This window comes from Lepus europaeus, chromosome 2 (genome assembly GCF_033115175.1).
Source record: "Lepus europaeus isolate LE1 chromosome 2, mLepTim1.pri, whole genome shotgun sequence".
Taxonomy (NCBI): Eukaryota; Metazoa; Chordata; class Mammalia; order Lagomorpha; family Leporidae; genus Lepus; species Lepus europaeus.
The window spans coordinates 167,490,024-167,504,764 of NC_084828.1; the positions used below are offsets into that span (position 1 = coordinate 167,490,024).

At 41.2% G+C, this 14,741-nt stretch overlaps 1 protein-coding gene across 1 annotated transcript in view; it reads right to left on the reverse strand.

The window, feature by feature from the left end:
• Positions 1–14,741, reverse strand: part of GADL1 (glutamate decarboxylase like 1) — a 187,692-nt gene that overhangs the window by 134,311 nt on the left and 38,640 nt on the right. The window contains exons 2-6 of the mRNA XM_062179464.1: positions 13,396–13,568; positions 9,109–9,235; positions 6,500–6,590; positions 3,011–3,117; positions 2,166–2,281 (exon numbers count right to left, since the gene is read on the reverse strand). Coding sequence (XP_062035448.1) covers positions 2,166–2,281; positions 3,011–3,117; positions 6,500–6,590; positions 9,109–9,235; positions 13,396–13,568 — 614 coding nt within the window. The remainder of the gene's footprint in view (positions 1–2,165; positions 2,282–3,010; positions 3,118–6,499; positions 6,591–9,108; positions 9,236–13,395; positions 13,569–14,741) is intronic.

Consider the following 14,741-nt stretch of genomic DNA (forward strand, 5'->3'; position numbering starts at 1 on the left):
ATGAAATATTGGAAATTAAGAATTCAATAGATCAAATAAAAAATGTGGTGGAAATCCTTAACAACAGAATCAGTGAAGCAGAAAAAAGAATATCCGAGTTAGAAAACAAATCTCTCGAAATTGTACAGTCAGATTAAAAAAAAAAGAATTAAAAAACTAAAAAAACAGCATTGGAGATCTATGAGATTCTATCTAACGTCCCAACATTCAAGTCTCTGCTTGTGATGCCATCATCGAGTTCTAGAGTGTCAGTTCTGAGCCACAGTTGCTCAGTTTCCAAGCTAGCTCCCTATTAATGCCTCTGGGAAGGCAGGTGAAGATGGACCAAGTACTTGGGCTCCTGCCACCCCTCTTGGGAGATGTGGATGGAGGTCCAGGCTCCTGGCTTTCTCCTGGCCCAGCCTTAGCTGTTGCAGTCATTTGGGGAGTGAACAAGTGGCTAGAAGATGGACCTCTCTCTCTCTCCCCCCTCAATCTATCTCTCTCTTCCCCTCTCCCTCTCACTAATATTTATTATCCAAATCAATAAATATTCTTTAAAAAGGACTCTCAGACAAGGTGGTGCCTTCAAGGTGCTGAATGTTCGACACCCTGTTCTGGTGATGAACTAACCAGAATTGTGGTGTTTAACAAGGCTTGGGGAGAGCGTGGGGGTGGTCACGTTCTCTTACACTGTGGAACGCCCAGTGCACTTTTCATCCCTTGCAATAATAAAGTGACTTTAGCTCATTAGAAGAAAGCAACACACACAAGAAATCCCAGTTGGAAATGACACAGAACTTCAGATCGCGCCCACTTCATTTTTTTTTTTTTTTTTTTTTTGACAGGAGACCTGACATTGCCACAGAAGGTGAAGAAGCTAAACTCATGCTGCTACCAGGAACCTGGGGTAGAAGAAATGGCAGAGCGGAAGGGAGGCACCCACTGGAATCTCCCTGATATTTCACTACTGCACTTAAGCGAGGCCATCTACTCTCCCACCTAGTGGCAGCCGGGTCATTCCTCTCCTACCAACAGCAGCTAATTGACTTCTTGTTGCAATCCAGACTCTCCGTCATATGCATTAGCTAGTGTAACCTCTGAACAACTCACTAGTCAGAGACCATGATGTGGTTGCTGGTTGTTTTAATGGTCCCAGCTGGTCAGGGCAACCCTGCATCCAGACTTTTGCCTGGTGAGTCTTCAGCGAGTCCCCTCAAGAGATGGAGCTGATTTGCCTACATTACACGTCAGTTCACAGATGTGTTATTGTGCTAAGCAAACAAGGCAGAAGTGACAATGCACCTGTTCTGAGGTTGAGACCCACAAGGCCTGATGTACTTCGATGCTCTTTTTCACCTGCGACACTGCCATGAGAAGACACCTAGTCTAGACTGCTGAAGGACAGGGACACATAGGGCAGAGAGATGTCACTGGATTTATCCAAGATGAGCCACTCCTAGGTCAGCCATTGGCCAGTCAACCCCTAGCAGGTGAGGGAGGTCAGCCTCCAAGTGCATCTCTCCCAAGTCGGGTAGGCAATAATACCCGGTTATCATTCTATGTTTTTGGACTTGGGGATAATTGGCGAGGCAGAAAAGTTAACTAATTCATTCAAATTTTATAAATTAGTAAACTGAGGCCCAATAAAATTGATCAACTTACTCACGGTCACTCAGTAAGCAGAGGAGAGAAGTGAATCCAGGCAGCCTAATTCAAAGTCAAGGTACTTACCCACAATCTGACCTTCTACATTGGTGGTGAATAAAACAAGAGATAGGGAACATATAATTGTGTGTGTGTGTGTGTTACAAGTACCTCCTTCTCCCTTGAAAAGGAAGATGACTTCCTTGTATTTGCCAATCAAAGAAATCAATTATGTGATTAGCAGACCTCACTGAGATCAGTAGTGATCATCTATGTTTTAATAAATGAGACGCTCAATGAGGGAATTCACAGGAAGAGATAACACTTTTAAATCAAGTGTTCTCTCTTCTCAGAGAAAATGTTACAGACTGTAAATATTACATATGGATGGTCTACAAAATTGGACCCACAAGAATTTTTTCAGAACACAATATTAGATTATACTTAGGCAGAGTAGTTACCCTCGGGTGCTCAAAGAAGCCTCATAAATACTGCATTCTCAGAAAACCTATATCTAATAAAAAGAATAATTTTTTTACCTCGGCAGAAGTGAAAACGACGAATCTTGGCAACCCAGAGAGCCCCTTTTCCTTAATATCGGGGCAATATTTGTATCTAGCTAAGTTCATTGCATACATGTTGGATACTGAGCCACCTGCAAAAAAAATGAAAATAGCATATTTATAGCATGAAGTTAAGTTCCGTAAGTGCTCAACAAGGGACAGCCTGAATAGCTGTAGCAGTGCTAGTCTAGAGGCAATCACTGTGGAAGTTATCCCAACATTGCCCCCAACCCACATCTCCATATTCCACACACAGTGATCTAAGCTCCAATCCCACACCTTCAGTCTCATCAAAGAGGAATATTTTGATCTATTCTTTCATTCCAGGGCTTTCCCAAAGTAATGCTATAAATCTATGAGGTCTGGACACAGGGCCAGTACCTAGCTCTCCATAGGCAATAATATTCTGTCTACCACCTGATCAGCAAAACTGAAATGACAACCCATGTTCATCTCTCACTCAAAAAAAAATGGTGGTTGCAGGATAAACAAATGTGATTCTGACACCTTCTCAAATAAAACTGATTGAAAAATCTGAGGACTTATCATAGCCCTTCTAAATGCCCAAGAGCAGATAAATACATTAGTGTTAGATACAAGTCCTAAATTATAGGCATCTCACTTGTTAAGGTGTCATTTATTTAGTGTATGTGCAATGTTTTATCACTCTGGAGAAAGGCACAAGCTAGATCCCCACCGAGCAGCTCTGTTAATACCCAGTGTTGTATAGTGTGTGGAGCTGTAAGGATGTTGTTCCTGATATGAGTAAGTTTTTGGATGCTTGTCATGGAAGGGTGATGGCAATAACTAATTGTACTCACCTGGGTTAAATATTCCATCCCCTTCTTTCCAGCCAATAAATTCAATCATTTTCTTCAGAACCGCTTCTTCCACTAATAGAAACACTGGGGACACCTCATACGTATAACTAGATAGATATAAAAAACACTTCACTTCTATGACTAGAGTCAAAACATCCCTTTGGTGTCCCAAGAAATGCACATAGAGTTTATTAAACCAAGGGGCTGCCAATGTGTAGGTAGTCTTTGGAAACATGGAATTACTTCATCAGTGACTGTGCTAGGCATGGTTCCCTAAGTGCCAGTATGGGGTGACCTTCATGATACACAAGATACATCAACAGTTTTAGAGTAAAGTTTCAATCCCATGGGTAAAGACAAAGGCAGTGCACTAGAGTTTTTGCCTTGGCTATAAGTAGTGGTCATTGTACTCTTTGGATCCTGTGGTACTGAGTTGGATGTCAATGTTGGTTGAAGAACAGCCATCATCATGGTGACCAGGTTAGATTACTCTCATGAATATGCTAATCGTCAGCTAGACATATTCTACATGGGGCCTACCTCTTCTGAACTAGGGCTTCCTCCACCACACTGCTGTGCTTGTTCAACTGAGAAGCGTGCTGGGAGATACCTCATTATTTTTGCCAGATCCCCTGGCAATGAAGGATTTGTTACTCTAGGCTGCAAGGCCATGGACAGAGATCATAGCTGTGTTAGCCCCTTTGGGGATTGCCTGGGCTGCAGAAGGCTACCTCCCTAAGGACACACCCTTTCCAATGGCAGTCCACACCTGATGAGCTAAAAAGGCCTGGCCCCCAGCCCCAATTCCAGACCTCTCTGGAGGGCCACTGTGGGCCATGGGTCTCCATGCAATCAGCCCAGGCTGTCACTGAGCCTGCATGGCAGCTTGGTCCTGTCCTTGCTACTCCTGCATCCTCCTTCTCATTCCATGTTGCTCTCAAGGGTATTCCTGAGTAACTATGCTACTCACCAATCTCCATCTACAGTGGTTTCTCAGGGGACCCAAACTGTGAGAGTCACAGAGCCCTATTTTGTAATGTTTGAGTCTCCTGTCTCCAGAGAACTCAGGGGTGACTAAATATCTACACTTTTCTTCTCAATTAAGTGATCACATTAATTCTATCTGAATAAATGTATACCATATATATGCATGCTATGCAGACACATACTTAGATTGGTAGTCACAGGACTTATTGTAATTAGTTTTACATCTGGAAGAGAAACCCTTGGGGTACAGGCTATATATATATATATATATATATATATATTTATTTATTTATATTTATATTTATATTATATATATATATATATATATATAACAGCAACTACGTACTGACAATCTGTGTTCCCAGCCCTGCACAGGTATCATATTTTGAAAAATAAGACAGCTTCTTCTTTTAACCATGGATGAAATCAGTGTACACACAACAAGAGTATGAAAACAAGGTATATGTGTTTATGTGAACCTACAAATTTTTTAAAAAGCAAGCGTGAAAGCTGTGTTGGAACACTTGGTCAACTGTAAACCTAGTCATAGGGCAGGAGATAGAGAGTGTGAAAAAATATACACTCATGGACTTGATGGTTCAAGCTTAGCAACAATTAAAAACTTCTAAATATTTCAGATAAAAAACTGAGATGAAGAACTAAAAAAAAAAAAAGAACCTTGAACATACAAGAAAGTTCAAAGAATATAATCCAAAAAAACCTTGTACATACAAGAAAATTCAGAGTATAACCCTACTGTCTCTCCTGACTTACTCACTGCTTGCTTTTCCACATATTTGAACCTGGTGTCTGCTCTCATGGTGCCACCAAAGCATCTGTAACTAAGGCCACCAATGATGTGCATGTTGCTAATCCAGTGGACATTTTTAATTTTCATCTTCACTACTGAACAACATGTGACACTCTCCTCCAAGGCTTCTGTACCTTCTCTCTTGATTTTCACCACCTTCTCTGTCTCCTCTGTAGGCTAATCCTCCTTCTCCCAGCCTACCAATAAATGTTGGGTCTTCTCAAGGTCCAGACCCAAGCTTTCTTCTCTTCTCACTCTATATTGTATCAAACAGGCAATGGAGGACACTTTCCGATCTTGACCACTCACTTAAAATCCCTTGTTGAGCTTTGGAAATATATCGATCAATGTATGGAGCATGCCCACAGAAATTCAGATGTATTTGTTGCCAGCCAGCTGCCATCTATCTATCATCTGTCTATCATATCCATCTCTCTTTCTATCTAGTTTTTAAATTTCCCACATTAATTTGAATGAGGGCTGAGGATGAATGATTTAGGGGGTATCATCCATACCTGCTATTTCAATGATAATGTTAGCAATAACTTCTACATTTATATCTTTTCTATGGATTTCACAACTCCAGGCCTAGATATCCTTCAGTCTAGTGGATATATGTTCTTGGACATCTTAAAGTCACTTCAGACTCAAATGCGTTGATCTTGCCTCTTCTGTCCTATACTTGAAAATTCTTCCACTCTCTCAGGGCTTCCTATGTCAATGAATGACATAACCATGAACCCAGCTATGAGACCTGAAATACAGATGTCATCTCAGAAGCTTCCCTCTTGTCTTCATTTCCCAGAGCCAACACACTATGCAGGCTTTCCTATTTTATCTTTTTAGCATACATTTTGTTTCTGACTATTCCTACTATCTAACTCCAAACTACTAGGATCTCTCACCTGATACTTTCCAAATCGTTTCCTTCTTATTTCCTCTTCATATTTCCAGCAATCTTTTCAAACAGCAAATGTTACTCAATGATCTAGAAACCTTCAGTGGCTTTCAGTGCTCTCAGAATGACTCATTAACATGGCCGGCTGCTATCTCTCTCTCTAATCTTATCTTCTACTCTACTCCCTGTAGCTCTGTAGCTGCACTTCCAGTTCAGTCCCTCCTACTACAGGGCCTTGGTACTTGCGGTTTCCTCTACTTGGAACTCAGCCCTCCCTCTTTTACCTACATAATTCTTGCTTATTTTTCAGTTCCTAACTGTCATTTATTAAGAGAAGGCTTTTCTGAGCTTCCAACTAGGAAAGAATGTCTCATTTTTTATTTGTAGCATCATGTACCTCTCCTTCACCACATATCTGAATTTTCTCCTAAACTATGTGGGTCATTTTGACTAGATCTCTCTCATACCAGATTTCAGGGCAGAGTCAAGGTCGGTTTCTCTTTCCAGTGTCTCTCCAGTGCTTAGCACAGATATAACTTTTCATACAGGAATGAATGAAAAGTTACTTAAGCAGTTTTCCCATTTGTTAAATGGAGATAACAATTTTCTGCCTTACCCATCGCACAGTGTCACTATACAAATCAGACAGCTCTTTGAATACTGCTAAATGTTATAAAACTGGAGACTATGCAAAAGAAATCATTAAATATAAATTCATTAAGTAAAATTCCATCTACTTAAAAACATCTCTAATTCGTATGTGCTATGACATTCCAGTAGCATTGGCACTTACACGCTTGGGTTTAATGCTTCTGTTATAAATCGGGCCACCAAGGAGTAATAATCAAGTCCAGCATACAACTGGTTGAAAAATCTTGGGTGATCTGTAAATGTAAAACAGAGTATTCATCTATGCAGCAATAAAAAAGAAATAGAGAAACTATGGATACAGCAATAACACAAATAATCTTTCAGACAATGAAAGCAGCCTGACACAAAAGGGTATATATGACATGATACTATTTATACGGCACTCAAACCAGCCAAGCTGTCTATGGGGGCAGAGGCTAGAATTCTCAGTACTTGGAAGAAATTGTTGAACGGGAAGGGACTCCAGGGAGCCTCTGCACTATTAGAGATGATCTAAATCTCTATCTGGGTGACGTTTCCACATGCACAGCACTCATTGAGCTAAACGCTTCCAATATGTGTGCTCTATTGAACATAAAATGCTTTTCAATTTTTAAAAAGCTCAGTATATGACTGTGTACATAAAAAATGCTGAAAATTCATCTACTAAGCTAAGCAGAATCCAAGCACTCTTTTCCGAGCTTTGATTTACCTGCTGCTTTTTGTACACACAGACCAGAATCCCTGAAACGCGCATTCTCTGAGCCCTGTGCAGGTATCACAGCCTGCTTCCTTTATCTTCTGAAAATCTCCAGATTAACCTCGCTCCCTCCGAAGGCATCCCACTCACCGCAGGCTCAGCTCAGGCTACAGCAGGGAGTGGCCCGTTGTTCTCAGACTGGGCCAGTGCAGTGGGCGCCATGTAAATGCAGTAGGATGTGACTGATCATACAGCTTACATACACTTCTGAATTCAAATGACTTCAAATGAAATCTCCTTTCAAATTCAAACAACCTCTCCTTCCAACTCTCTGCATCATTTTTCCTAATAAAAAGGGATCTCCTAAATGGTCTTGGCTTTAGGAGTGAATATTCACACCATACACCAGACTGGGCTTCACATTCCCAATCTCTGGAAGCCCACTGTGACAGAAAACAAAGAGACAGGAGGTCTGTTTCTAAATCTGAGTGTTGGTGAACCGTTTTAGCCAGTGACCTCTCATTACAATTTACAGCATGTGGTTGGAGGTTTTTTTTTTCCCCTCTTTAAACTCAGGATTCAATAAAAAATGAAAATCTCACAAGAAAATGTCTTTTCAACTAAAACATGGAAAATGTCCTCTGATCTGGCAATGAAACCAGACATTGCTACAAGTAATTTTAATAAGATTTTTTTATAGTTCTGTGTTAATTTATGATTGATTTCCATGGTAACATTATGGAAAATATCCAGTAAACTGAAAAATCTACTACATTAAATGTCATTCTACACTCCTGACATGCACTATAATAATAAGATATGTATCTCTGCTTTTGAAATGCTAACTGGGTTTTTGATACATACACCAGACTTTCCCAAGGGAATACAATCCAATTATTTTTAGCCAGGATTTTATTATATACTTTCCACTAAATTTAGTCCAGTGTCAGAATTCACAAAGCATAGTGCCTGTATGGTTTTAAGCATTGCATTACCTTTATGTCACACTGAGAAATGAATATTTTGGAAAGTTATTCTTTCACTTTTGCAACTTGTTTATGGGTATTTAGGAAATTAAGACTCAGGTTTCAAAAGTACCTCACTATAAGAGAGATATCCATCATCGCGTTCACAAATAAGCACAGTAGTTATTGCATTTTTGTGATAATCACAGTAAAAACTTACCATGTATTTATTTTTCTTACATTTGCCTAAAGGTTTTGATTTTTTGATCCTGCAATATTTGATGAAAGAATTTGGTAGTTGCAAACCACAAAGAATTAGTCAGTGACTTCCAAATCAATCTAGCCTTGTATATATTATAGGTGCCATCCATTTTTAAAGATTTACTTCTTCATTTGAAAGGCAGAGTAAAAGAGAGGGAGAGACAGCAAGGAAAAAAAAAAAGGTATTCTATCTGCTGTTGCACTCCCCAGTTGCCCTCAACAGCCAGGGCTGGGCCAGGTCAAAGTAGGAGCAGGGATCTCCATCTGAGTTTCCTGCATGGGTAACAGGGGCCTGAATAATTGGACCACCTCTTCTGCCTTCCCAAGCACATTAGCAGGAAGCTGAATTGGAAATAGAGTAGTGGGGACTCAAACTGGTACTCCAATACAGAATGCAGGTGTCCTTGCATAACTCATACCATGGTGCCCACCCCCAAATGCCCTCTTTAAAATTTTTAAAATTTTTGAGACATCAAGTGTTTAAATCCTTTAACAAGCCCATAGAGTCAAAATATTATTTGTCAGTTTAGATCAACATAAGAAACTACAAGTAGAAGCAATAACACATGGTATTGAGTACAAGTGGAGTATGGAATTGGGCAAGGAGCAGCTGCCATCTAAATATAAACACTAATTTCCCTCTCAATTTATCTCTGACCTTGACAATGGATTTGGATCAGAGATTAAATGGACCATTGTAAAAACATCATAACCACTATTTTTTGATCCATGCTTCTCATCCCATAAACATTACTGTACTTCACTTTATTAAGAAGTAGATGAATGCTCTACAAATTTAAGAACCTGTTAGAGGTACAGATCAAGGCAGCAGATTCATGCTCTTACTAGTTTTGACGCTGTAGCGAATGACATCCTGGCAGAGCTCCAACAGTCTGTCCTGTGGCTCGCCTGTGTCTCTCATCTCCAAATCAAGAAGTTGTTTCAGTTGTTCAGGAGACTGCCATTCACAAACCTGGAGATCAGCAACAACATGCAATTCATCAAGAACCCACCAGAGCCAGGTATTGAGAGGATGTGAGAAACATGGACTATATGAAGCTGTGAGACAAATGCGAAGTACTGTATTTAAATGGGAAACCAGTTTGGCATGACAAGAGCTATAGTAATCATGCAGATGATGTTGGAAACAATGGGGGTTCCATCTTGGATGTGCAAGGTCCAAGGCATCCTAGAAGAACTGATACCCACTGTTCTGTAAATTTAAGAGTAGACTGAACCAAACGAAGGTTGGGGGATGAGGGAATACAAGAGGTATTCTAGAAGCAGTTACCAGAAGTCACAAAGACTAAAATTAGGGCAGCTCATGACACATCTGGGAAACTGTGTAAGTTTGCTGTGGACTTTATGGACAAGAGAAACAACATGTAGGGCTGGAATATTCAACCAGCATCGTAAGATTTCTCTCTGCGTATGCCCTTGCTCCATTTGGTCTGCTATCAACCTAGGGGCTGGAATGATCCTCAGACTGAGCTCTGGCCATTCCTGGGCTCCAATATGTTCAACGGTTCCCTATTTCCTTCAGAGAAAAACCTAAAGTCCTTACAAAGACATAAAATGATTCTAGGTTACGTACTTCTCCTGGCTGCATTTCCACGCTAATCTCACTTACACTACTTTCCTCCTGGGGACTGCTGCTCCCACCTTGGCCTCCTTGCCACTTCCCTCACCCAGAATGCTTCTTCCCTAAATATCCTCCCAGCTGATGCCCTTACTTCTTCCAAAACTGTGCTCTTACGTCACTTTATCAACAACAGCAATCCCAGCTCTCTTACTTAAACTTAAAACCTGCCTAGTACTCTGTCTCTATGAATTCCCTTGAGTTTTTGCTTCTCTTCCCCTTTTCATAGCACATTCTGTTTTTCAATACATTATGGTCTTCATTTATTTCCTATGTCCTACAGGATCTCTAGGGAGGCAGAGATCTAGAACTGTTTGTTTATTGATCACAAGTAACTAACACAGAGCTGACCTCCTTAATAGGTGTCCAATAAAGATGTGTTGAATGAAATATTAAATACATGAGGAAATATGTTCCAGATCATGACAGTCATGTTACAGGGTTCGATTTGTCTCTAAAGAAGCCATTGAGCTGTTTCAGATAATGAGATTAAATGATATCATATTTGTGTGTTTTGAAAAAAGCTTTATTAGCTTTGTAGAGAGTCTAAGAAAGATTGGAAGCAAGAAGTTACTGGAAGAAACAAAGCAAAAGAAGGTAATGGTTTGGTTGACAGTAGATGTCATAGGGATGACATGCTTAGTTTATAGCAATATTTAAAACGCAGAAGCAGTAGATTATGGATATCAGTTAGATGGTGAGGCTGAGAGAAAGGAATGAGCCAAGGACAATCCTGAAATTTCTATTTTGGACCCCAGGTTGATGATGGCAATAGGGGTAATAGGAGAAGCTTCTGGTCTCAGGTAGGGAAGGTATGATGAGTTTGGGGCACATTTAGTCCAAGTCACCTTTGAAACACCCAAAAGGGACGTAGCAGTTGATCCGATACTCTCGTGACAACTCAGTGGTAGAGTTCTAGGCATACATTCCGATTATGCAAGAGTGAATGATGATATGGCTTAGAAAAACCTACAGCAAAGAAGAGAAGCCATCATAGCTCCCCGGGGCACCGGGGATCAGGCAATGGGAGAAGAGCTCACCTATGCCATGAAGACAGGTCTGACAGGTAAGGAGACTACTAGGGGTCAGGGAAGAAAGAGAGACAGAGAGAGAAAGAGGGAGAGAATGTTTAAGGAGAAGGTCACTATTATCAAAGACTGCTGAGAAACCAAATTAGATAAAGACTGAGAAGTGTTCATGGGATGTATCAACAAGGAGGTGTTCTTGGCAAGAGAAATTTGACTTAGAGGGGTGGGTGTGGAGGCCAGATTGCTGTGAAATGAGGATGTAGGAAGTGAAGAAAGAGGGAGGGGGAGGTGTGGACATTCTTTAAGAAGTTTGGCTGTGGAAGGGAGGAGAGAGACAGGGAGTAAGATGACTGGGAGGTGGGAGGTTGGGAGAGGCAGGGGAAAAGACCAAGTTTTCAAGAGGTGTGAAATTAAATCCATGCTGTAATGACTGGCAGAGGTAAATCAAAAGTGCCTCTGATAATGGAAAGAAATGACTCCTGATATACTACTCCCCACTATGGAGGAGTCTCGGGTACATTTCACTGTGGGAAAACAGCAAGACTCAAAAGGCCACTCTGAATATGATCTCCTCTACACAACATTCTGGAAAAGGCAAACATCTGTAAGGTCAGAAGATAGATCCGTGTTTCACAGGTTCTAGAGGAGAAAGAAGGCACAGGGGCGTGTGGGGGATGGTGGAAGTGCTGTATATCCTGATTGTGACGATGGTGACATGAATTATCAACACTCATGGAACTGCACACCAAAAACATACAGCATAAATTATAGCTCAGCTTCTTATGTGTCTGAGAAGGGCCTACTGGTCAGGACACTAGGAGCGATCATCTCACTAAGCATAGGGATGTATCACAGGTCACTGTCAATGGTGTCCTGTTGGATCTCAAACACAGTAGGCTAAGTTAGTGGCATAAAAATCTCACCTCCTTTCCCTGAACCCCTGCATAGCTTTCAGTTTAATTCACATCCTCAGCCCACACTTCTACTCTGTTGTGATTGACATGAGGCTCCACAGTTGATATTTTGAAGACTTTAAGCCTTGCCTACTCATCTCCCAGTATCCCCTCCATGAGCCCTTCTCTCCCTTGCTATGTTAAATATTTTGTCCTTCTGCAATGCTTTCCATTATTTACCATCTTGTTTTCTTGAACACCCCTAGAAATGAGCAACCTCGCTTTGACTTCTCTCTGCCCAACATAATCTTACCTAACCATTACATTCCATGTTAAAGTTCACCCTGCCCGTTCCTCTGAAACTCCAGTGATCTGCCCCACCTTACACCAGTCTACACATTCACCCTGGGATCTCCTGCTCTCATTTCCAAAGAAAACTTATCCTTCCAATGAGACTATACATTCTGTCCAAAGCTAGGCTTTTACCTTATTTTTCTCTTTATCTTCCAGGGCCAGATATAATGCCTTGCCCATAGCTAGCACTTGGTTAATATTTAACGGGAAAAAAAGCCAATTAAAAAAAAAAACTTGCCAGAGGAGCAGTGTGCTCCAAAATAAAGCAGATCCAACCTATTGCAGCAGTATAAACATTGGAAAATATGCAATTATAGATTATTAATCTCAATGAATACAAAAGATCAGCAGTGGTTTTATTTGTATTGAATCCATTCAAAGTTCACAGCCCAGGTCAATCTAGTTTTCCCAAATACACGGGATCAAACATTTAAAATAAATACCATCACATTGAAGCTCTTTTTAAATGAATTTATGTAATATAATGTATTTATAAATAAATGAATTTATGTAATATAAATGAATAATGTAATTGGAATAAAAATCTCTTCCATACATTCATGTGTTGGTAATTCAATTCCAAAATGAAAAGCAATTAATAGGGTAAAGGACAATTTAATTATTTGAAAGCCTCCTGGAGAAGTCGTAAAAAGTACAAAGTCTAAGGTCGGGTTGCTGGATCATAGTCCCAGTTCTGACACTAGTGCATGGTCTTGGGTAAATATTTGACTTCTTTGTCATTTGATTTCTTTGTGCCTCATTCATCTCCTCATCTCTAAAATGAGGATAATAAAGACTATCTGCCTTACGGGATTTTCTAAGCATTAAATACATAGATGCATATAGAATTGGCCTTAAAACAGTACCCAGCAAAGCGTGTTTTAGCGAGTGTATGCATCAGATCAGCAGATTATTTACAGTCTAGGGCATGGAGCCTCACTGCTGTGCTCCATGGGCTCTTCTAGCTACGCTATGGTTCTGACAACCTCGCAACAAATGATGACTGACATAGTAAAGGTCCACTCTTCAAGGAAAGCAGACATTGGGTGGGCTCCAGGGAGGGTGTGGCCCAAACTTTGGTATCTGGACATCCCCTTGAGACAATGCCCTTGAGAAAATGAAAGCTTGTGCTTCCATTTAATTTAGGTCCCAGGCATGCAGTTACGGGAAATACCCATCTTTCCCAGTCCTGGAATTTCTTTTAGGTTCTTATTTTTACCTTCTCATTGATATCTGTTGCCTTCCGAACCACCTCATCCATGATCAGCCTACAGGCCTCTTCAACAAATTTTTCTCCAGCTTTTGCATCTGTTGTGGGGCCATTCAGTATGATGCCATCCACAAGGACAGCACCCTTCTTACTTGGAGCCATCTCTTGTTGACCAATGTCTCCTGGAAGCACAGAAACAAATTATGTTTGAGATAAAATCTCATTAATTCACAGAACAAAACACAGAGATAAAAAATGGATCACTCTCCCAGCTCCAAATGGCGTAACTTCCTCTTAAAATCTGAAGGTATCTTGGTGGCATGGAAATAAAGGCATGACACAGTGAAAGAAAATTCCAGAAAGCACGATTTATGGGTTAGGCATGTCTGTCTTATTACATATGCCCCCTTGGATCAGGCTGAGTCAGCACATGGAGTGGATGGCAATTTTTTTGGAATGATTTCAGGTCTGATCAGGAGGGTTAGCATTGTGTATATCAAACCCCACACTAGAAGCTGCCAGAAGCTGAAAAAACAGGCCAGCGCCATGGCTCAATAGGCTAATCCTCCGCCTGCGGTGCCGGCACCCCGGGTTCTAGTCCCGGTTGGGGCGCCAGATTCTGTCCTGGTTGGGGCGCCGGATTCTGTCCCGGTTGCCCCTCTTCCAGTCCAGCTCTCTGCTGTGGCCCGGGAAGGCAGTGGAGGATGGCCCAAGTGCTTGGGCCCTGCACCCCATGGGAGACCAGGAAGAAGCACCTGGCTCCTGGCTTTGGATCGGCACAGAGCCGGCCGTGGCGGCCATTTGGGGGATGAACCAACAGAAAAGAAAGACCTTTCTCTCTGTCTCTCTCTTTCACTGTCTAACTCTGCCTGTCAAAAAAAAAAAAAAAAAAAGAAGTTAAAAAAAACAGTGTCTTCTGTAGTTAGATTGTTTGCAAAGCGTCCATTCCCAAAGGAGTGTCAAACATTCCTAGTTATTCCCACAAAGGTACAAATAATGGCATCATGTTCTTTCTTTAGAAACATCCCTCAACTCTCCCACAACAGGGAGCAAGGTGGAAGGAAAAGAGTTTTGCCTTTGGAGAAAAGGGGAAAGAGCCCTCCACATTTTACCTGGCACCCCATATCAAAACACTGGTTTGCGTTCCAACAGCTCTAATTCCGATCCAGCTCACTGTTAATGTGGCTGGGAACACAGCAGAAGATCACCCAAATACTTGGGCCCCTGTTACTCATATAGGAGATCAGGATGGAGTCCCTGACTCCTGGCTTTGGCCTGGACCAGCCCCAGCCATTATAGCCATTTGGGGAGTGAACCAGTGGATGGAAGATTCTCTTCCTCTGAAATTCTTCCAA